The sequence below is a fragment of the Schistocerca americana genome, chromosome 3 (assembly GCF_021461395.2).
Source record: "Schistocerca americana isolate TAMUIC-IGC-003095 chromosome 3, iqSchAmer2.1, whole genome shotgun sequence".
In the NCBI taxonomy this organism is placed as follows: Eukaryota; Metazoa; Arthropoda; class Insecta; order Orthoptera; family Acrididae; genus Schistocerca; species Schistocerca americana.
The window spans coordinates 889,538,681-889,563,862 of record NC_060121.1 but is presented as its reverse complement, the minus strand read 5'-3'; the positions used below and the strand labels follow the sequence as shown (position 1 = coordinate 889,563,862).

At 38.2% G+C, this 25,182-nt stretch overlaps 1 protein-coding gene across 1 annotated transcript in view; it reads left to right on the top strand.

Moving 5' to 3' along the window:
- LOC124605136 (U3 small nucleolar RNA-associated protein 6 homolog) overlaps positions 1-25,182 on the top strand; it is a 116,970-nt gene that overhangs the window by 28,507 nt on the left and 63,281 nt on the right. The window contains exons 2-3 of the mRNA XM_047136619.1: positions 13,737-13,863; positions 23,952-24,086. Coding sequence (XP_046992575.1) covers positions 13,737-13,863; positions 23,952-24,086 — 262 coding nt within the window. The remainder of the gene's footprint in view (positions 1-13,736; positions 13,864-23,951; positions 24,087-25,182) is intronic.

Here is a 25,182-nt window from a genome sequence, read left to right as displayed (position 1 = left end):
TGAAAGAAGGTTGTGTACATGGAAGAAGCTTGGAGTTACAGACCGGTTTCAGATAGATTATATAATGGTAAGACACAGATTCAGGAACCAGGTTTTAAATTGCAAGACTTTCCCTGGGACAGATGTGGGCTCTGACCACAACCTATTGGTTATGAACTGTATATTAAAACTGAAGAAACTGCAAAAAGGTGGGAATTTGAGGAGAGAGGGCCTGGATAAACTGAAAGAACCAGAGGTTGTAGAGAGCTTCAAGGAGAGCATTAGGGAACGATTGACAAGAATGGGGGAAAGAAATACAGTATAAGAAGAATGGGTAGCTTTGAGAGACGAAATAGTGAAGGTAGCAGAGGTTCAAGTAGGTAAAAAGACGAGGGCTAGTAGAAATCCTTGGGTAACAGAAGATATTTTGAATTTAATTGATGAAAGGAGAAAATATAAAAACGCAGTAAATGAAGCAGGCAAAAAGGAATACAAACATCTCAAAAATAAGGTCAACAGGAAGTGCAAAATGGCTAAGCAGGGATGGCTAGAGGACAAATGTAAGGATGTAGAGGCTTATCTCATTAGGGGTAAGATAGATACTGCCTACAGGAAAATTAAAGAGACCTTTGGAGAGAAGAGAACCACTTGCATGAATATCAAGAGCTCAGATGGAAAACCAATTCTAAGCAAAGAAGGGAAAGCAGAAAGGTGGAAGAAGTATATAGAGGGTCTATAGAAGGGCTATGTACTTGAGGACAATATTATGGAAATGGAAGAAGATGTAGATGAAGATGAAATGGGAGATACGATACTGCATGAAGAGTTTCAAAGAGCACTGAAAGACGGAGTTGAAACAAGGCCCCAGGAGTAGACAACATTCCATTAGAACTACTGACTGCCTTGGGAGAGCCAGTCCTGACAAAACTCTACCATCTGATGAGCAAGATGTATGAGACAGGTAAAATACCCTAAGACTTGAAGAAGAATATAATAATTCCAATCCCAAAGAAAGCAGGTGTTGACAGATGTGAAAATTACCGAACTATCAGTTTAATAAGTCACAGCTGCAAAATACTAACACGAATTCTTTACAGACGAATGGAAAAACTGGTAGAAGACGACCTCGGGGAAGATCAGTTTGGATTCCGTAGAAATGTTGGAACACGTGAGGCAATACTAACGTTACGACTTATCTTAGAAGAAAGATTAAGAAAAGGCAAACCTACGTTTCTAGCATTTGTAGACTTAGAGAAAGCTTTTGACAATGTTGACTGGAATACTCTCTTTCAAATTCTGAAGGTGGCAGGGGTAAAATACAGGGAGCGAAAGGCTATTTACAATTTGTACAGAAGCCAGATGGCAGTTATAAGAGTGGAGGGGCATGAAAGGGAAGCAGTGGTTGGGAAAGGAGTGAGACAGGGTTGTAGCCTCTCTCTGATGTTATTCAATCTGTATATTGAGCAAGCAGTAAAGGAAACAAAAGAAAAATTCGGAGTAGGTATTAAAATTCATGGAGAAGAAGTAAAAACTTTGAGGTTCGCCGATGACATTGTAATTCTGTCAGAGACAGCAAAGGACTTGGAAGAGCAGTTGAACGGAATGGACAGTGTCTTGAAAGGAGGATATAAGATGAACATCAACAAAAGCAAAACGAGGATAATGGAATGTAGTCAAATTAAATCGGGTGATGCTGAGGGAATTAGATTAGGAAATGAGACACTTTAAGTAGTAAATGAGTACTGCTATTTGGGGAGCAAAATAACTTGATGATGGTCGAAGTAGAGAGGACACAAAATGTAGACTGGCAGTGGCAAGGAAAGCATTTCTGAAGAAGAGAAATTTGTTAACATTGAGTATAGATTTAAGTGTTAGGAAGTTGTTTCTGAAAGTATTTGTATGGAGTGTAGCCATGTATGGAAGTGAATCATGGACGATAAATAGTTTATACAAGAAGAGAATAGAAGCTTTCGAAATGTGATGCTACAGAAGAATGCTGAAGATTAGACGGGTAAATCACATAACTAATGAGGAGGTATTGAATAGAATTGGGGAGAAGAGAAATTTGTGGCAGAACTTGACTAGAAGAAGGGATCGGTTGGTAGGGCATATTGAGGCATCAAGGGATCACCAATTTAGTATTGGAGGGCAGCATGGAGGGTAAAAATTGTAGATGGAGACCAAGAGATGAATACACTAAACAGATTCAGAAGGATGTAGGTTGCAGTAGGTACTGGGAGATGAAGAACCTTGCACAGGACAGAGCAGCATGGAGAGCTGCATCAAGCCAGTCTCTGGCCTGAAGACCACAACAACAACAACAACAACAACAACAACAACCACCGCCACCACTCTGAGGGACTGGCCATCAGATTTATTAGTTACACACTATTGCATCTGACACAACTTAATCCACACCAATACATTAATGAGTTTTAAATTATGAAGAAAAGAATAATTAGCCTATTCAGTACAAAATTAAATGATTATATATAATGTATATCTTAACTTTGGTGTGCTCCCTGAGATTTCTAATAATGCCTTAATGTATCCCAGAGCTAAGTCTTACTGTCTAGGGTGATTTATGTGTACCGCAGTTTTCTCTTTTAGTTTCATTAATGAAAATACTACAAATAGGTTTCACTCAAAAGAGAAAAGCTGCAGACTTGTTTCACTCGAAAAGAAAGAATGAATAACTCAGTCAGTATGCAAAACTATTCATTCGTTTGCTCCTGCAGATTGGTTTTACTATCATATAGAACCTTTCTGACACTCTGTCATGGAAGTTGGTAACAATCCAGAAAATAATGTAACACCTCTGGCTGAATACAAACTCTTTGTGAAACAGTAGTGTTTATAATATCTCTATAAGATGTTTTGATTAAAACAACAAGCAATGTAAGTGATGATTTGCATGTGTGTGTAATATTTTCTGTAATAGTTATAGCATAATACTTGTTACCATACAGACAAAATTATAGTATTTTTAGCATTAGCATTTAAAATTTGTCCCAAGATTTACTTTGCCCGATTGCATTATAACATCAAAAAGAAAACTGCAGTGCAAGAGAGGTGGAAAACCACACGTGCAAACACCACAAAAAAATATGTAGACAAATGCACTTGAAAATGAGAATAAGTTCTCTAAATACATTGTGTTAGAACGTAAAAAAAGTCACTTGTGCAGTTTTTCATTATTCATTATTATTTCACTCAGTGACACAGTTTCATGCTTTTGAAAAACATCGATTATGATTAAAGAAATTAAGTTATTAGTGCCTAACTGGAAATGGAAGTGACATAACATTTCAAAAACATGAAAATGAAAGTTTTCAAAATGACTGCATACACAAAATTCAGCAGTTAGGTCTGATTCCAAAGGACATTAATGTTAAACCAGAATACAGAAGTCACTGTACAAAGATTGTGAAGTTGAAAATAGAAGCAGTATTGGTCAAATGCAGAAATAAAGCTGTTGCACAAGAAGAAAAGACATTCTAATCAGATAACTTTCGGACATTTGATTAGAAATAGCCGACAGCTTGGACCCTAATACACTGAACATTATATGGGAGAAAGTTCATAAAATAGTATGTAAGGTGTACCTTAAGATCTGTGACACACACAGTAAGAAACTGAAAAACCCTGAAATCCAAACGATATCAGAATAATAGGGAACAGCGTTAAAAACACACAGACTTTCGACAGTGGAGTAGAGAGCAACATAGACATAGTAAAAAGTGAAAACAGTTAAACCATGACACAAAGGTTTGAAATATAATGAAAAAAGAAACCTGTCTGTGAACACATTAAAACAGTCAATATAATGGAAGGAAACATTCCACGTGGGAAAAATTATATATAAAAACAAAGATGAGGTGACTTACCGAACAAAAGCGCTGGCAGGTCGATAGACACACAAACAAACACAAACATACACACAAAATTCAAGCTTTCGCAACAAACTGTTGCCTCATCAGGAAAGAGGGAAGGAGAGGGGAAGACGAAAGAAAGTGGGTTTTAAAGGAGAGGGTAAGGAGTCATTCCAATCCCGGGAGCGGAAAGACTTACCTTAGGGGGGAAAAAAGGACAGGTATACACTCGCACACACGCACATATCCATCCACACATACAGACACAAGCAGACATATTTAAAGACTTAAAGTCTCCTTTCGTCTTCCCCTCTCCTTCCCTCTTTCCTGATGAGGCAACAGTTTGTTGCGAAAGCTTGAATTTTGTGTGTATGTTTGTGTTTGTTTGTGTTTGTTTGTGTATCTATCGACCTGCCATCGCTTTTGTTTGGTAAGTCACCTCATCTTTGTTTTTACATTAAAACAGTCATAGTGACTAAAAAGAATGCAACAGACATTGCAAAACTAAACAGCAATCATAAATCTGCTGTAAGTCACAAACTAAATAAACTCATAGAGAAGGAATTAGTTGGGTATGAAGATAACGATAGACACCACAAAATGATTCAAAACAATAGGCAATATAAACAAAAAACTTAGAGAAAATCAGGCAACAGCCATAAAAGCAGATAAGCCACACAAAAGTCATTATGAAAGAAAGTGAACACATTGAAAAACCTTTTAAATTTTTACAGAAAACAATGTAGTAGATCTGAACAAAGATCCAACAAAACAATTCCACAACAGAAGCAAAGAACAGTTAAGGTCAACGCATTTCAGACTGACAGAATAGAAAAGAAATATATCACCGGGAGTTTGTTAGTTACTTAGTTTCATGTTCCATTTATCGTTTTGCTCGTTAGATCTTGATGATGTTGAATGAATCATTTACATTCGCATCACAAATTAATTTGCACATGTGGTTGCATTTTGAACATTTCTAAGTGTCTTCAAATGTTGTGAGTTAGGAAGACGTACCCATTATCCTTTAATAGAAATTCTTCTGTGGAAAAGGAGGAGTTGTCAAGGAGAAACTTTTTCAGTTTGTTTTCAAATTTTACTTTGTTTTCTGTCAGAAATTTTATAACACTGGACAAAATATCAAAAGTTAAGTTGCAGCATTGTGTATCTGTTTTTGCGCTAAGGACAGTTTTAATGTGGTGGAATGAAGGCCATTTTTTTTCTTGTGTTGTTGTTATATACATCGTCAATCCTTTTGAAGTGCTGCAGATTATTTACAACAAACTTCACGAGGGAATAAATATACTGTGAAACTAGTCAAATGCCCAACTCCACATCTACAAGATGATTGTGGGTGAGCACCACATATTATTCTTGCAGCACACTTTTGCACAAGGAAGATTTTCTTTCTTAAAGATGAATTACTCCAGAACATTATTCCATATGACATTATTCAATGAAAATACGCAGAATACGTCAATTTACTGATTTGTCTCTCCCCAAAATTTGCAATGATTCTAAGTGCTAATGCAGCAGAACTAAGTTGTTTCAGGAGTTCCAAAATATGCAGTTTCCAATTTAAATCCGTATCAATATGGACGTATAAAAAGTTTAAAGTATCCACTCTCTTTATTATTTAGTTGTCGTGTGTTACGCTTATCTCTGGTGTAAAACTCCTAGATGCGTAGAACTGAATGTTTTCTTTTTTAAAAATTGAGGGTGAGATCATTCGCAAAAAAATCAGTCAATGATACTTTTAAAAACATTGTTTACTATTTCTTCTGTTGCTGTATGTATGTTTGGATTAATTACTAGTGTCATCTGCAAAAAGAACTAATTCTGCTTGTTGTATATTAGATGGAAGATTGTTTACGTATGTGAGGAACAATAATGAATTTAAGATTGGGCCTTGGGGAACCCCTTGCTTGATTTTTCCCCAGTCATAATTCTATCACCAGACTATATTTGCTGAAATACTACTTCTTTTGGTTAGATAGGACATCCACTGTGTCACCAAACCCATAAAACTTCAAATTAATCTAGGCAGAAACTATGATTCACACAGTCAGATACCTTAGATAGATTGCAGAAAATACCAACTGGCGTGCTATTATATTATTCAGTGCTTGTAAAATCTGATGAGTGAACATGTAAATGCCATTCTCAGTAGATCAACCCTTTTGAAACCCAAACTGTGATTTGCTGATACTACTGTTGCTAAGTTTAACATCACCTTCTCAAAAATTTTGGAAATTGTCAACAGTTAAACAGGTGAATAGTTATTGACATCTCTCTTATCACCTTTCTTAGAGAGAGATTTAACAATGGCACATTTCAGTCTGTCTGGAAAAAGGCTTGAGTTGGTGATGCATTACATATTTCAGATAAGACTGGGCTTATTATACAGGGTGGTCCATTGATCGTGATCAGGCCAAATATCTCACAAAATAAGCATCAAACTAAAAAAACTACAAAGAACGAAACTTGTCCAGCTTGGAGGGGGAAACCACATGGCGCTATGGTTGGCCCACTAGATGGCGCTGCCACAGGTCAAACGGATATCGACTGCGTTTTTAAAAAAAATAGGAACCCCCATTTTTTATAACATATTCGTGTAGTGTGTAAAGAAATATGAATGTTTTTAGTTGGACCACTTTTTTTGCTTTGTGATAGATGACGCTGTAATATTCACAAACATATGGCTCACAATTTTAGACTAACAGTTGTTACTTGATAACAGGTAGGTTTTTTAAATTAAAATGCAGAACGTAGGTACGTTTTAACATTTTATTTCGGTTGTTCCAATGTGATACATGTACCTTTGTAAACTTATCATTTCTGAGAACGCATGCTGTTACAGCGTGATTACCTGTAAATACCACATTAATGCAATAAATGCTCAAAATGATGTCCGTAATCCTCAATGTATTTGGCAGTACGTGTAACGACATTCCTCTCAACAGCGAGTAGTTCGCATTCCGTAATGTTCGTACATCCATTGACAATGCGCTGACGCATGTTGTCAGGCGTTTTCGGTAGATCACAATAGCAAATATACTTCAACTTTCCCCACAGAAAGAAATCCAGGGACATCAGATCCCGTGAATGTGCAGGCCAATGTGCTTCAACGATCAATCCATCTATCATAAAATATGCTATTCAATACCGCTTCAACCGCACGCGAGCTGTGTGCCGGACATCCATCATGTTGGAAGTACATCGCCATTCTGTCATGCAGTGAAACATCTTGTTGTAACACCAGTAGAACACTACGAAGGGAAATCAGCATACATCGCACCATTTAGATTGCCATCGATAAAATGGGGGGCCAATTATCCTTCCTCCCATAATGCTGCACCATACATTAACCCACCAAGGCCGCTGATGTTCCACTTGTCGCAGCCATTGTGGATTTTCCATTGCCCAATAGTGCATATTATGCCGGTTTATGTTACCGCTGTTGGTGAATGATGCTTCATCGCTAAATAGAATGCGTGCAAAAAAAAATCTGTCATCGTCCCTTAATTTCTCTTGTGCCCAGTGGCAGAACTGTACACGACATTCAAAGTCATCGCCATGCAATTCCTGGTGCTTAGAAATATGGTACGGGTGCAATCGATGTTGATGTAGCATTCTCAACACCGACGTTATTGAGATTCCCGATTCTCGCGCAATTTGTCTGCTACTAATGTTCGGATAGCCGCAGCGGCAGCTGAAACACCTACTTGGGCATCATCATTTGTTGCAGGTCATGGTTGACGTTTCACATGTGGCTGAACACTTCCTGTTTCCTTCAATAACAAAACTATCCGGCGAACGGTCCGGACACTTGGATGGCGTTGTCCAGGATACCGAGTTGCATACATGGCACACGCTCGTTGGGTACTTTGATCACAATAGCCATACATCAACACGATATCGACCTTTTCTGCAATTGGTAAACGGCCCATTTTAACACGGGTAATGTATCACGAAGCAAATACCATCCGCACTGGCGGAATGTTACGTGATACTACGTACTTATACGTTTGTGACTATTACAGCACCATCTTTCGCACAGCGAAAAAAGTGGTCCAACTAAAACATTCATATTTCTTTACGTATTGCACGAATATGTAATAAAAAATGAGGGTTCCTATTTAAAAAAACGCAGTTGATATCTGTTTGACCTATGGCAGCGCCATCTAGGGGACCAACCATAATGCCATCTTGTTTCCCCCTTCAAGCTAGACGAGTTTCGTTATTTGTAGTTTTTTCGTTTGATGCTTATTTCGTGAGATATTTGGCCCAGTCACTATCAATGGACCACCCCTGTATAGGGATAAATCTTGAGTACTGTATTGGAAACACAATCAGCTTTTATTTTTGAGAGAATTTATAATTTTCTTAAAGACAGGAGGAGAAGTTGGTGATACATTCATGTGATTGAATTTTATGAGAGAACTTTTTTAACATACTGCTGTGATTTTTCTCATGAGCTTTTTGTCCCTTCACTTTCTAATATGTTTAACAAATGATTATTAAACACATTTGCTACCCGTCACTCATCTTTTCTAGCCATTTCATTCAGTTCAGAAGTGACGTTATCCTGTTCTGTGGCTGGTTGTCATGTCTCCTGTTTCACTACGTCCCAGATAGCCTTATATGTGTGTCAGAATTACTGATTTCTGACATTATGTGCATTTTTCTTGATTTCTTAATAACCTTTCTAAATAATTTTCGGTAATCTTTGCAGTGTGCAACTACTGCAGGAACCCTAAAGACCCCATATTAAGATACCAACCTAAAGTACACAAGGATGGATGTCCAATAAGACAGTTATATCTCTTGACATCAGAAACATATATTCCAATATCCCTTCTAAAGAAGTCATTGCAGCAATAAATAGCAGTTTACTAAAGCAAAAAGTGTTCACAACCTGATGTTATTGAACTTATAGAGGTATTAGAACCAATTATCAACTACAATTTCTTTGCACAGTGACGATTATAAACAGCCAGATGACTTCCCATATCTAGTACAATAGCAGACATCTTCATAAAGCACTTAAAACAGAATATATTCACTGGCTTATTCATCAGCCTTGATTACCTATCGGCATGCCCTGAAATGAGGGCCCTCCTACCCGAGATACTTCCCAGCCCTCCTGAAGTAAAGTTCCATCGCCCACCTAACCTCCACAACATCCTAGTCCATCCCTATGGCACTCCCAGCCCCAACCCCTTGCCACAAGGATCATATCCCTGTGGAAGACCCAGGTGCAAAACCTGCCCAATCCACCCACCCAGCACTTCCCATTCCAGTCCTATTACAGGTTTTCCTACACCATCAGGGGCCAGGCCACCTGTGAAAGCAGCCATGTCATTTACCAGCTCTGCTGCAATAATTGCACAGCTGTTTATACGGGTATGACTACCAACTACCTGTCTGTCAGGATGAACGACCATCGCCAAACTGTGGCCAAGAGCAAAATAGAGTACCCTGTGACACAACATGCAGCTGAACATGCCACAGTTGATTCCATTGACTTCTTCACTATCTGAGCCATCTGGATCCTTCCCTCCACCACAAGCTTTTCCGAACTGCACAGATGGGAGTTATCCTTAAAACACATTTTCCACTCTCTTAAGTACGCTGGCTTCCACCTGCAGTAACATACTGCCCCCACACCCTCCACCCTACAGTTTCCACCCCCTCTGTCCTATCATCTCCTCCCCATTCTCATCTTCCACCTTGTTTATTTGTAGCCCTCTGCCAACTCATCTGCCCGTCCTTCCCCGCTCCTCTCCTATTTTGGTCCTCTTTTTCCCTACCTCCTTCCTCCTCAGCCTCCTTACGTTGCACCTGTTGGTAGTCTAGTCCCAGCACACTCTACCAGACAGCGTTCGTCTCTTTCCCCACTACTATCCCTTCCCCTTCCTGTTCCCTCCAGATTGCTGGAATGGGCGTTTGTGTGTGCATGAAGTGTGCTTCCTGGTGTGGGTCTCTCTTTAACTGATGAAGGCTGTGGTCAAAAGCTTTGTGTAAGTGTTTTTTAATTGGCCTGTCTGCAACTTGATGTGTCTTCTTTGCAGTAAGTAGCTGTCTGTCTTTTTCTACCTTGTTGATCAATAATTTAGTTAATTTAGTGGTCAGTAACAGCAAAATAAATTTTATAATTGACAATATAAATAATGTAATCCACAAAAAATGTAAAACCTCTGTATACAAACTCTTTGGGGAACCGTACTGTCATTGTATCTTTGAAACTTATTTTCATTATGAAAATAGGCAGTGTAAGTGATGATTTTGTGTGATATATATTTTCTTTCTAATGGAGGAGGCACAATACTTGTAAGCAAACAGAAAAAAAAACGATTTCTAACATTGTCATATAAAAATCGCCCCAAGAGTTACTTTGTCCCATTTTTCGATTGTGTTGTTGTTGTTGTTGTTGTTGTTGTCTTCAGTCCTGAGACTGGTTTGATGCAGCTCTTCATGCTACTCTATCCTGTGCAAGCTTCTTCATCTCCCAGTACTTACTGCAACCTACATTCTTCTGAATCTGCTGAGTATATTCATCTCTTGGTCTCCCTCTACGATTTTTACCCTCCACGCTGCCCTCCAATGCTAAATTTGTGATCCCTTGATGCCTCCGAACATGTCCTACCAACCGGTCCCTTCTTCTTGTCAAGTTGTGCCACAAATTTCTCTTCTCCCCAATTCTATTCAATACCTCCTCATTAATTATGTGATCTACCCATCTAATCTTCAGCATTCTTCTGTAGCACCACATTTCAAAAGCTTCTATTCTCTTCTTGTCTAAACTATTTATCGTCCATGTTTCACTTCCATACATGGCTACGCTCCATACAAATACTTTCAGAAACAACTTCCTGACACTTATATCTATGCTCGATGTTAACAAATTTCTCTTCTTCAGAAACACTTTCCTTGCCATTGCCAGTCTACATTTTATATCCTCTCTACTTCGACCATCATCAGTTATTTTGCTACTACTTTAAGTGTCTCATTTCCTAATCTAATTCCCTCAGCATCACCCGACTTAATTCGACTGCATTCCATTATCCTCGTTTTGCTTTTGTTGATGTTCATCTTATATCCTCCTTTCAAGACACTGTCCATTCCGTTCAACTGCTCTTCCATGTCCTTTGCTGTCTCTTGACAGAATTAAAATGTCATCGGTGAACCTCAACGTTTTTGTTTCTTCTCCATGGACTTTAATACCTACTCCGAATTTTTCTTTTGTTTCCTTTACTGCATGCTCAATATACGGATTGAATAATGTTGGGGACAGGCTACAACCCTGTCTCACTCCCTTCCCAACTGCTGCTTCCCTTTCATGCCCCTCGATTCTTATAACTGCCATCTGGTTTCTCTACAAATTGTAAATAGCCTTTCGCTCCCTGTATTTTACCCCTGCCACCTGTAGAATTTGAAAGAGAGTATTCCAGTCAACATTGTCAGAAGCTTTTTCTAAGTCCACAAATGCTAGAAATGTAGGTTTGCCTTTCCTTAATCTATTTTCTAAGATAAGTCGTAGGGTCAGTATTGCCTCACGTGTTCCAACATTTCTGCGAAATCCAAACTGATCTTCGCCGAGGTCGGCTTCTACCAGTTTTTCCATTCGTCTGTAAAGAATTCACGTTAGTATTTTGCAGCTGTGACTTATTAAACTGATAGTTATGTAATTTTCACATCTGTCAACACCTGCTTTCTTTGGGATTGGAATTATTATATTCTTCTTCAAGCCTGAGGGTATTTCGCCTGTCTTGTACATCTTGCTCACCAGATGGTAGAGTTTTGTCAGGACTGGCTCTCCCAAGGCCGTCAGTAGTTCGAATGGAATGTTGTCTACTCCCGGGGCCTTGTTTCGACTCAGGTCTTTTCGTGCTCTGTCAAACACTTCACGCAGTATTGTATCTCCCATTTCAGCTTCATCTACATCCTCTTCCATTTCCATAATATTGTCCTCACGTACATCACTCTTGTATAGACCCTCTATATACTCCTTCCACCTTTCTGCTTTCCCTTCTTTGCTTAGAACGGGGTTTCCATCTGAGCTCTTGATATTCTTACAAGTGGCTCTCTTTTCTGCAAAGGTCTCTTTAATTTTCCTGTAGGCAGTATCTATCTTACCCCTAGTGAGATAAGCCTCTACATCCTTACATTTGTCTTCTATCCATCACTGCTTAGCCATTTTGCACTTCCTGTCGATCTCATTTTTGAGATGTTTGTATTCCCTTTTGCCTGCTTCATTTAATGTGTTTTTATATTTTCTTCTTTCATCAATTAAATTCAATATTTGTTCTGTTATCCAAGGATTTCTACTAGCCCTCGTCTTTTTACCTACTTGATCCTCTGCTGCCTTCACTACTTCATCCTTCAGTGCTACCCATTCTTCTTCTACTTTATTTCTTTCCCCCATTCCTGTCAATTGTTCCCTTATGCTCTCCCTGAAACTCTGTACAACCTCTGGTTTAGCCAGTTTATCCAAGTCCCATCTCCTTAAATTCCCACCTTTTTGCGGTTTCTTCAGTTTTAATCTACAGTTCCTAGCCAATAAATTGTGGTCAGAGTCCACATGTGCCCCTGGAAATGTCTTACAATTTAAAACCTGGTTCCTAAATCTCTGTCTTACCATTATATAATCTATCTGATACCTTCTAGTATCTCCAGGATTCTTCCATGTATACAACCTTATTTTATGATTATTGTGTAACCTAAAAAAGAGAACTACAGTGCAAGAGAGACAGAAACTCACACCTGCAAAAGTCGCAAAAAATATTTTTGTAAAAAAGTGCACTTGAAAATGAGAATAAATTTTCAAAATGCGTTGTGCTAAACATGAAAAAGTATGTACCTGGTGCAGCTTTTCGTTATTTAAAGCATGAATGACACAGTTACAGGCTTTCCAAAAACATCATTTACTGATGTGATGAATTAAGATCGTAACGTACGGGCAACTGTCACATCTGTTTGGTTTCAGTTATATTGATGATTTGTTTCTGTGTGTTACTTATGTTACTTTCAGCCGCAAATAAGTAATAATTCAAAAGTCACTAATGATAAAGTGCAAAATTTTTGTGGAAGAGTGATATCACGTAGCACTTGGTAGAATTTTTTGTTACTTTTGAGATGTATGTATTGTCAAAATTTCTTTAAAAACTGCCTTTCATTCTTTCTCAAAGAGAAAGCCACCAAGAGGGATATTACCAGACATTTGTATCTCTTACACTGAAGAGCTTTGATACTCTATTTTCAGATATTCAATGTGTTCTGTGTGAGCATTCCAGCAGTCCCTGATTATAACGTGTGGATAGTTAAACATGGTTCATATCCACAAACTTGCAAACTGCAACAACATTGTCATTAATGACATTCTTCTGTGACAATGTTTACAGCAGAATGACAAACTGTGCAACATTTTTAAATTAATTAAAATAGTTGACCCTTAGAAGCTTTAATATCTGCAAACTACATTCAGAGTTTGAAGACAACAATGATTTGACATGTTTATTGTTTAGAAAACAAGTAGTAAGGTATGTTTTGTTCATGATAATGATCCTAGCAAAATGCCACTGTAAGATAATTCAACTACGTCACATAACTCCATATAATTACAGATGAACCACATATACAAGACCAGTTTAAATTTGAATGACCAAGGAGTGCAGTGGAAGTTGAAGCAAGCAGTATCAGTAGAAATAACAGCAGAAATTAGACAGTGATTCTGTAAAATGACCTTGAATATAAATTTTTCAAAATAAATTTGTACTGTTAGGAGTATTAGTAGAACGAGCTATATTTTGTGATGAGGCAGTGAATAGGGTCATTAATTGTGCATTGTAGTCAACTTTTGTTTTACTTTTGTTCCTGTTTCAGGCAAATTATAAAGAAAAGGAAAGATTTTGAGTACAAACTGATGAGGAGAACCAAATGCAAAGAAGATTTTCTTCGATACATACAATATGAAATGGATGTAATGAAACTGGTCAAAATTCGGAAAGAGGTAATGCTTGTTTCTGCATTGTATTGAATCATTAGAACACTCACTTGATGTTTTAGGAGGATGATCTGTATATATCTCATTTATTTGCACTAACTTCTAACAGTTGTAAGCAAAATGACTCGTAGAGCGATTGCGATTCAGCACAAGATGTTAGTGATAACAATCAGAATAGTTATTCCTTTTCAGGGAGCTAATGTTTGCTGGTGGAGTGTGCAAAGCCTGTTGAGGTAAACGTAATAGATTTGTTTTTAATCTTCCATTCTTTATCCCTATGTTTTGAAATATTGTTAGGCTGAATTCATTGGATTTAGAGGCTAATACATTGAATTGACCTCATCTGTCTGGCTGCTCTTGTTATCAAGGAGCTGAATAATGCTTAACACTAGTTCAGCAAGACAGAGCTTCAGTCTGTAGTATTATATAAAAAATGCCCTTCATTTAGCCAAGCTTGGTTGCTGACACTATCATATTAGAAGCAGTTAATGGTTACAGACTACTATATTTTGATGCTTATCTGTGAGACTTTTGTGTGTCCACATCATCTAATCAATAGCGAATATAATACAGATTTTGCCAGAAGTGAGGTAAGAACATCAAGGAAAGGTAGACAAGCACTGTAAATGTACACAGACTGAGAAACACACATTAGGAAATATGTTAGATAAAACTTTTACTTAGCATAAAAGACTTTGAACACAAAACCAATTATACAGAACTGTTACACTGAAGTGACAAAAATCATGGGATAGCAATATGCGTGAATACAGATATAAAAAGACACTGCTTTCTTTTGTACTCAGGCGATTCATGTGGAAAGGTATCAGATGTGATTGTGGCCGCACAATGGGAATTAAGACTTTGAAAACGGAATGGTAATTGGAACTAGACACAGGGGACATACCATTATAAAAATTGTTAGAGAATTCAATAGTCTGAGATCCACAGTGTAAAGTGTGTGGCGAGAATACCAGTTAGTTATCAGTACTAACAGACAAGCACCACTGAATGAAATAGCCACAGGAATCAATGTGGGACATGTGACAAACATATTAGTTATGACAGTGTGGTGAAATTTGATATTAATGGGCTATGGGACCATACATGTGATGAGAGTGCCTTTGCTAACAGCACGACACCACCTGCAGTGCCTCTCCTGGTCACGTCACCATATAGCTTGGGCCCTAAATGACTGGAAAACTGTGGCCTATTCTGATGAGTCCCAATTTCTGTTGGTAGGAGCTACTCTGAGACCATTTGCATCCATTCATGGACTTTATATTCCCAAACAATTATATAATTTTTATGGATGACGATGCGCCATGTCACTGGGCCATAATTGTTTGTGATTCATTTGAAGAACCTTTTGTAGAATTGGTGCAAATGATTTGGTCACCCAGATCCCTAATATGACTCCCATCAAACATTTATGGGACACGATCGAGAGGTCAGTTAGTGCACAAAATCTTGCACCGGCAACACTGTCACAGTTACAGATGGCTATAGAGGCAGCATATCGCAGTATTTCTGCAGGGTACTTCAAATGACTTGTTGAGCTGCTGCACTACACTGGGCAAAAGGAGGTCTGACACATAGATACCCTGTGACTTTTGCCACCTCAGTGTAGAATCTGATATTGGTCAACTTATTTGCGCTAATTGTAAACCTGATGATCATAAACTTCAAAACACAAATTAATACGGAATGTATACAAGTCTCTTAATATGTTGCAAACCTTCTACACTGAATGTGCCTTTGTGACCATATCCACACATCAGGAGTTCCCGTACTTTTCTTTTGACAGAAGGAAGGCTTTGAGAATACTTGTACTTTGACAGAACCCTTTTTTTCTTTTAAAGGTTAATAAAATTTTAAAGAATGAGGAAAAACTTCCTTTTTCAGTGATTACTCCAATTTTAAATCATAACTAATAACACAGAAACCGTAATAAAATTTTTGAAAAATAATCAGTAGTATCAAAATCTAAGTGATAAAAACCGTGCTATTAGTAGTTTCTTGCGGAGCACTTATTCATTTTTCGCAGAACACAGTTCGGGAAATTGTTCCTTTATATTATAAAATTAAAAAATAGGGACCATCTTCAGAACAAGCTGTCCTCAATCCAAAAGTTCATTTGAATACTGCAGTATTTTAGTATGCACGGTCCCTTTGTAGGTGATGGTGTTGCTTTTCTCAATTGATTCTACATATATAAAGTTGTAACTTAAGAGGAAATCTTACTCAGTGACATTGCAAACATCAGAAACTGTACTCTCTTTAGACTGATACAAAACTCTTTAACTGAATTACATTTGAAAAGAAATTAATGAATACATCGTCCTTTCTGTTAGTAACAAAACTATCTCATATTTTCAGAGCATACTAATACACAAATTGTATACTGCACATTTCTGTTTCTCATACATTGCCTTGTTTTTTTTTCCCATTAATTTGTCATTTTGTGTAGACCCCATCATGAAAGAGGAGCTTCACGGATGAGGAAAAGATAAATGCATATATTAACATATGGTAAAGAGGAACATAAAATTTCTAGGAAGTATGCCACTTAAGCTGCTACTTCGCCATTTAGTTAGTTTATGAACCAGCTATGCAGTCTCTTACCACCAAGGGAAAGATACAACGCAGTCAACGTTGGAAAGTGTTATACTGGCACGAGTTACATCAATGACTATTGGCTGCCAGCAAGCAGCAGACAGCTTGCTGGCCAATAATGCTTGTGAGGCTATCCCATCAGTTGCAGCTATGAACATAGTGGTCTTAAGTGTGTAATGTACTGCTTTATGTCAGGCGCAGATAGGCACCACAGCAGCAAAATACTATGGTTTGGCACTAAAAATAACTACTCTAAACCCATGCTTGGCTCTCCATTTGTGCCATCCAATCAAAAATCAATGGCATCCCTGTAACACTGACAGAGCATGACAAAATAACACTGCATAAGATTTGAATGCGGCATTGTCCCGTGATGATGATTAATTGCTACAGTGGCTGAAACATTGGTACACACACACACACACACACACACACACACTGGCTGCCCAATAGACTGTACTTTTTGTTCTTTTTTTGTTTATCGCTGACCAGTAACTGGCACACTGCAGGACACAGACATTGTAGTTATGTTCATTAATTGGTGCATTTACAGAATATGCTGGAAAAAAAATAGTTCTACTTTCTGCCACCAGGTGAAAATATGGCACTGCAAGAAATAAGAATGTGATGTGGGTGCAGAAAAAGGGGAGGCACAATCACACACATGATAACAGTGGTTCGGGCACTTTTATTAAGGTGTGGTCACAAGTTACAACACGGGTCCAATACGGTCTCCCTACTCAGCAACATGCTACATCCGTAACACTGCATGGTCGACAGTTGCTCGCATCATATCTGGTGTAATCAGTGCGATATGTCGTCGTATGCTATCCTTCAGAACAGGAAGAGCCCGGATACATCCATGATTGACATGATCTTCCAAATGTTCCTGTACCCAGAACTCGTGTGAATTTAGGTTGGGAATCTGGAAGGCCACGCATTTTGAAATTGCGTAGAGATGATGTGCTTGTTACCAAAGGTTTCTCGAAGCAAATCTTTCACCTGGTGAGAGGCATGTGGTGTCAGCCAATATTGGATGAAAATAGTGGTGTGGTCACAGTTGCATTTTTGCAAAGCTGTAATTGTGTTGTACACCTAATATGCCCATGAGGTGTCATCTCCTCGAAGAAAAACGGGCCCAGAATGAAGAGGCTTGTCAAATCTTACTACACCACACAGTCATGTAAGCTGAGTGCAGTGGATGTTCCTGCAGAACATGTGGTTTAGTAGTACCTCATATGTGACAATTTTGTGTATTCACGGCACTGTGCAGAGTAAAATGTGCCTCATCTGTCTGAAGAATATTCACTGGCGAAAGGTACCCATCCTGAATCTTGTGTAAAACGCGTGGCAAAATCTTTTGAACTGTTGACCAGGAGAGAGAGAATTCCCATTACACAGCTTGAGCACTGGCTGCAGAATTTGAAGCATGTGCTGCATTGCTGGCTGTAGCTACAGAAAATTCATAAACAGCTGCCATGGGAATGGGTTGCCTCTGTATCCCTGCTGCACCACTTAAATATCAGTTTCTTCAAATTTCTTAATCATTTTTTTTCCCATTTATTGAAAGGTGTTTGTCAGTCCTATTCACGTAGTGCAGTGCTGCTATTGGTGCTGGTATGATAAAAAAACCTTACCAGCTGTGCACGTTCTTTCTTCTCAGTAGCCATTGTGTTTTATATGGAAAACTTCCAACCTTCTTAGTCCTTTACACCAACAGCCACTTCACAAAAGAAATCAGCGTGTGCCACCAAGCAACTAACAGCATATTGACATCAAAGCAAGAAACATTTCACTTGCAGCACCATATTTTCACATGGTGGCAGAAAGTAGAATTATTATTTTTTTCAGCATACACCAATTAATGAATGTATCTATGATGATTCAGCATGCTGTGATGTAAACAGCCCACACTGTAGCACTTGGAATGTCATCAGTTTAATTACAACCACTTGGTGTATTCCAAAGATGTTTGCTGACATCATTCTTTAAAATAAAAAATGTAATTAATTATACAAAAGTTGTAATTAGCATATAAATTAGGATGTTGTGTAATTGGCAATTGTGATGTGCTTAACATCCAAAGGTTATGATGAATTTGTTTGTATCATAGATTACAAAATTTCAGTTCTAATTTTTATTAGCTATGTTAACATAACGTGTTTCAGCACTTCATATTTACAAGAATATTGCTGAATATTTTGATTGAAAATTTTATTTTTTGGGTAGGTTTGGTCATTCAAAATAATATGAGGATATTTTGTCATATAAGTGAAAAGTTGTATTTCTTTTAAAATTGGTGGCTTTTTCAGCAGAGTGTAGGATTGACAAACATTTTTGTCGCTGGCTGTGTATTTAAGTTCTTGGAGGTGTGAACTAAATGAAGACATATACTTGCAGTGAGATTTAGACATTCTCTGAATCTTATTTTGAAATTTTTTCCTCATTGTCTTACATATATTTTCTCACAACTATTGCAGAAGCGCCGGCCGGAGTGGCCGGGAGGTTCTAGGTGCTTCAGTCTGGAACCGCGCGACCGCTACGGTCGCAGGTTCAAATCCTGCCTCGGGCATGGATGTGTGTGATGTCCTTAGGTTAGCTAGGTTTAAGTAGTTCTAATTTCTAGGGGACTGATGACCTCAGAAGTTAAGTCCCATAGTGCTCAGAGCCATTTGAACCATTTTATTGTAGAAGCCTGTACTTAATACATGAACATGTGTTGTTATATGCTAATGAAATAATTGCAAAGAAATTGCGGATTTCAAGCCCTGTAACTGCTCATGAACTGAGCTGCTTGTAATTTCAAACTACATACATTGAACAACAGTAATTGTATTGGAAGTGTTACAGTGTAATTTCTTGATCATAAATTTCAGCAACAAAATGAAATTTGATGAGAGGTGATGTTATCACCTGAAAGACTGCAGTGATCCGACATTTAAGAATTTGTAGAAACTAAATCAATATTTGGTAGCAAATTTATTTAATTCAATTAACGATTTTGGTAATTATGACTGACATCAGAGTGATCTAAAAAAGGACATGCATACTTATCAGTAAGAGCATTCTGGTAAGTTACAACAGTATAAGCATTGATTCATATGACCTGAGAAGCATCTGACAAATTACGTACCTGTCTTCTTGAAGTTAATAAAGAAAGTAAATAAAATTTTTAGCCATGATTGGCACCTTCACAGGATATAAAAACATAATACTGTGATGAACACTTATGACTGCTCATGTAAAGTCACCATAAGCACGCTGATGCACTTCCAGCTGCAATATTAATAACTGTGGGAGCCTGGCTGCTAGGTGCCCCTGACTGTAATCAGGGTTCTGTTTTAAAGGTTAAGGAAATTTGCAAGTTTTTGGAGCCCATTGTTCCTTCTCACAGAGGTGTTGAAGGGGAAGGACCAGCATGAAGAAAAAGGACTGGCAAGGTTTAGGAAATGGGGAGAACTTGGAAAAGTTCCCCAGAACCACAGGTTAGCGGGGAAGTAGATCATGCTCGAATTTTGTGTATTGGCAGTGTACACCCTTTGTCTGTGTCCATTAATCTTGACTTATAACATAGTGGTAGTCATACCAACATAAAAGGCCAGATAGTGTTTCTGTAAAAGTTGGTACATGATGTGTGTTGTTTCACAGGTAGCTCTCACTTTGATAGTGTGTGTTTTGCTAGTTACAGGGCTGATATAGGTGGTGGTAGGAGGGTGCATAGGGTAAGTCTTACAATGGGGATGGTCACAGTGGTAGGGACTATAGGATAGAGAAATAATTTCAGCTGCTGAATAGGATATTGCGGAGATTTGGGGGTCGCCAAAATGAGGAGGGGGGGGGGGGGGGGAAGAGCTGCTGAATAGGATATTGCAGAGATTTGGGGGTCGCCAAAATGAGGAGGGGGGGGGGGGGGATGAAATACTGTTCTAGGTGTAATGGGCAAAATGTCGGGCAGAGTGGACACCATTTTAGGGCAAGATTTAAGGAAGTTATAACCTTGTTGAAATGTTCATTCTGCCAGACATTTTTGCCACCACATGTAGAATATCATTTAGTCACACACACACCCACCCCCTCCCCCCCCCCCACCCCACCCCCCACCCTGCAATATCGTGGTCAGACCTATGCTGCTTCGGCAACCATTTCCCTATCCTACGCTACCCTATCGCTACCCTATGGCCCATACTCCTGTGACAATATCCGCCATAAGATTTATTGTATTCACCCTCCTACTACCCCCTATATCAGCCCTGTAACTGGCAAAACTTGTACTATTAATAACTGTGAAATGACAAATCATTTACCAGCTGTTACGTAAACACTGTTTGGCCTTTTGCATTGGCATGAAAACCATCAAGGTATTCGTCAAGATGGATGTAGACAGAGGTTGTACACTGGCAACACAGTTGTGGAGCATGCTCTACAATGTGACAGTCGTGACCTCGGTGCCTGTTTCATTGAACCACACATGCCACATCGGGATTCTTCCCCCAGACACTAGCTTCTCAGAACTGTGCAGGTGGGAACTGGCATTGCATGTCCTCGGTTCTCACCACCTACATGACCTTAATTTATGTTAATTTCTCCAGTCTCAGTATTTCTTCTCAGTAAGTATTCTGTTCTTAACTCCCTTTTAGTGTTCTATATCTTTCATTTTCTGAACTGTCAATTTTTGTCTTCTTCACCTCTACCATACACAATACTCTTAGGTTACTGCTCTTATTAAATCCTGCACAACATTTTGCCAGTAATCCCTATCTTGCCGATTGCCCGACCTTCCAGTCCCCAATAATTAGTCTCCTTCTCATCCTGTCCTGTACTGGGGTCCTGGATGACTTTTTCAAACTCTTACTATTTCCTAAAGCTTGTCAGTCCTTCCTCTTCATCCCTCTGTCTTCCCCTTCAATGATTTTGCCAAAAGGAGCACTGGCTGCAAAAAGCTTACAAATTTCTTTAACCTTGACATGTGTGTTTTCTCTTGCTGCTGCTTGCAGAGTAGACTCTCTATATGTCCAGTTACATTATAAAGCCACAGGTAGGCTGCTTAAGATTATACACAAGACAAAATAGGAGTTAAAACTGTAATAAAAATAGAGCTGAAATAGAAAATGGAGTTTGCTGTAAATAGTTACAATCACAAATTCCATCTCTCAAATAGGTCTACCTTGTACATAGCATAGTATGAAATTAGTTGAAAACAGAATAACGAGACAAGCAAAAAGGCGCAGTGAGCTTGTGAAAATGGAGCCAAAAAGACAAGAAAACACTGAAGGAGAGAGGACGTGCAGATCCATAAATAAGATGTGAGCAGCGTGGGACCAGGGACAGAAATCAAAACTTAAATTTATCACTGAAGTAGAGAGAAAAAAAAAGTATTAACTATTGGGACCTGATAGTCACGAAAACCAATAATAGACATGTTTGTTATTTATAGAAAACCTATGTGCATGGATGATGATGATGATAGTTTCAAATCCTGTCATCCTATGCACTATAGAACAATTTTTCTTGTACTTCCATGAAACACCAGTTTATTGGCTTGCCATCAGACAGCCAAGAAATTCATGGAGAGTTAGACATATTAAAACAAATACCTGTAGTAAATGGACACAGAGCTTTGTCATGTGACCTTACAATAACATAAAACAACAGAAACACTCTGGCACACGAGGCAACAAAAAACAAGAAAAATTATGCCTTTGTAACATATTAAGGAAAAGTTTCTTAAGAGCAAGTGAAACAATTTAAGAACACAACTGTGTGATATTGTTTTCAAATAAATAGTACTCTGAAACTCATCTGAGACACAATGTAAGTAACAAACATAATAAATGTTCAAATTCACACATCTACAAAATGACAAGTTTCTTGTGGTGGCCATTTTTGCAGCAGCTGTATATTTTAAACTACTGCAATTCATCTTCAAAATACATTGTGATAGTTGGGATAAATTTTGGACACACATGTAGAAATTGAAATACACATTACATTCAGGGAATAGACACGACTGCAGAACAGACAGTATTTGTGCAACACCTTACTGAACCAAGCATACTGTAACCAAAATCGATAACAACATTAGAGTTGTGCATATTGTACTGAAAGGCTGCCTGTTGAACCTTCTGGAGGAATTGGAGATCCACGGGTACAAGAAACACCACTCCACTAAAATTCTGAATGAACAAAGCAAAGTCTCACTGAATGCCTATTTTTAACCATATGATGGGCTGCTGTTCTTTCATATCATGGTTTGCTTACCATATCTGTTTGGTTTCTGTCACTGGTCCCATTCCGCCCACATCTTACTCGTGGGTATGGCTGCCCTTTCTCTTTTAGGTCTTTTGTGTCCTTTTGGCTCTGTTTTTGTGCTAGTGGCTTCTTTCGTGTCTTGGTGTAGTTTGTTCAGTGACTTTCATAATGTACATTGTACGTCATAATAGACACCTACTTGAGAGCAGGAGGTATTTGCAGTTCTCACTAATATCTTACTCTGGACCCAATTTTATTTTAATTACATTTTAACTCATCCTATTTTTGAATATGTAGAATCTTACATCCTATCTCTGGCTTTGTAACATACACTTGCAATAGCCATTGGATGGGCAATTTGCTGACATCACGGGTTACAAGTATTCGTCATGGTATTATCTTGTTTTTATATCCTGTGGACGTGCCAGTCATGGCTAAAATTTTCAGACAGGTATGTTATTTGTCTGTTGCTTCCCAGGTCATGCAAATCAACTCTAATAATTTCGCTGTTGTAGTTTATCATAATACTCTTGCTCGCGATATGCACATTGTTTTATTAGATGAGTCTGGTGACGACTGTAATGTTCAAAACCATAACTGAATCAAGTAAAAAAAAAAAAAAAAAGTGCAAAGACAATGTTACTTTTTACAAAAATTAAATTTATCTGGTTTTTAAATGTGGAACATGGTGCTGCTGAAGAAAGTTGATGAGTTGGGTAAATTGAATAACTAATGATGAAGGGTTTAATTAGGAATAAAAGCTGTTTATGGCGCAACTTCACTGAAAGTAGTAGTAGATTGTGAGGGTGCATCATGAGGAATCGAGGACTAGTTATTTTGGTTATGGAGAGGAGTGTGGGGGGAGCAAAAATTGTAGACCAAGGCTTGAACACAGTTTGATTCAAACGGGCACAATGTGCAGAGATTACACAGGTGTGGAAAGACTGACGTAGTATAGACTAGTGTGGAGAGCTGCGTCAAACCAGTCTGCTGAATGATGAGAGCAACAACATGTCACTTAAGTGGTTTGACGCTCATGAGAAGTTGTTATCAGAAACAGGAGAAATGTTTTCTAAATCCATTTTATGAAATAGTCTTCAGTATGTCCAGTGTGGCCTTAGTATTAAATTGAATTGTTTTGAGAGCTTTGTATAGAGATATCAATACAATCAACTGGGTATAGGCTAAAGTAATTAGTGCTAAACTTGCTACTATTAATTCTTTTCCAGACCCTGGGTATCAACCAGAACAACATTGACTACTTAGTGGCTCGTCGCATAGATAATGTATTTAAGGGAGCACTCCACAGATTTGGTGATGATATTAGACTATGGCTTTCATACATTAAATTTTGCAAAAGAGTGGTAAGTATAACTGGCAGTTTGTCATAGATAGTTTCTTTTTCCTTCCCCAGAGTTTAAAACTGTATAGTGCATGGTAATATTGTGAAGAGATATTTTTATAGCTAACATTCATCAGTCCACTGATTACAACACCCAGAGACTTGTAAGCTGAACCACTGAAATCCTTTTGAATTTTGATACAGTGGTTGAATGCTCATTTTCTCAGATTTGTGTATGTGATTTATATTATACAGCTTTATTACATCGATACTTAGCAAAATACTGTTAACTGAACGACAGAGAGCTCTTCCATTCTACCACATATTTCAGTTCCTATGGTGCAATGGAAAACTGCTTTAAATGCTTCTGTAAAAGGACATTTCAGCTAATCCCACCCTTGCAATCCCTGTGGAACTGTAGCATAGGAGGGAATAGTTTATTCCTATCACCTCCCTTGATATGTTGTAAGTAGACTTTCACAGAATAGCTGGCTTCCATTTTCTAGTGCCCGATAGTTCAGATTTTTCAGCATTTCTGTGACACTCTCCTGTAGGTGAAACCAACCTGCCACCATCTACGCCCTTCTTTGTTTACATCTAATATCCCCTGCTGGACCTTTTTGATAGGAGTTCCACATGTTTAAACAGAATTGTAGCATGGGCCCCATGAGTATTTTGTAAACTGCCTTGTTTGTAGACTGACTACATTTTCCCAGTACCCTACGGATGAACTGAAGTCTTTCTCTCAGTCTGTCTGCTTTACCTGTAATTGTGCCTATGTGAAAATTCCATTTCATATCCTCACAAATTGCTACACCCAGGTATTTGTATAGGTTGACTGACTGAGATCCATTAAAATTGTAGCATAGGATGCTGTTTGTTTGCCTGAGAGATTTTTTGCATATTGGAAATTAAATGTTAATGTGATTGTATTGTTTATGAGAAAGTTCTGTAATAATTGGTTCTGGATTAATTTCTAATACAAAATTATGACAAGTTTATGTGGAATTTTATGTAAACTGGCACAGTTACAATGACAACAGAACACTAAAATTCCATCACCCAATGGTCTGTGATGCACATGGAGAGCTGCCTAAGTTGAAATCAGCCATGGCAAC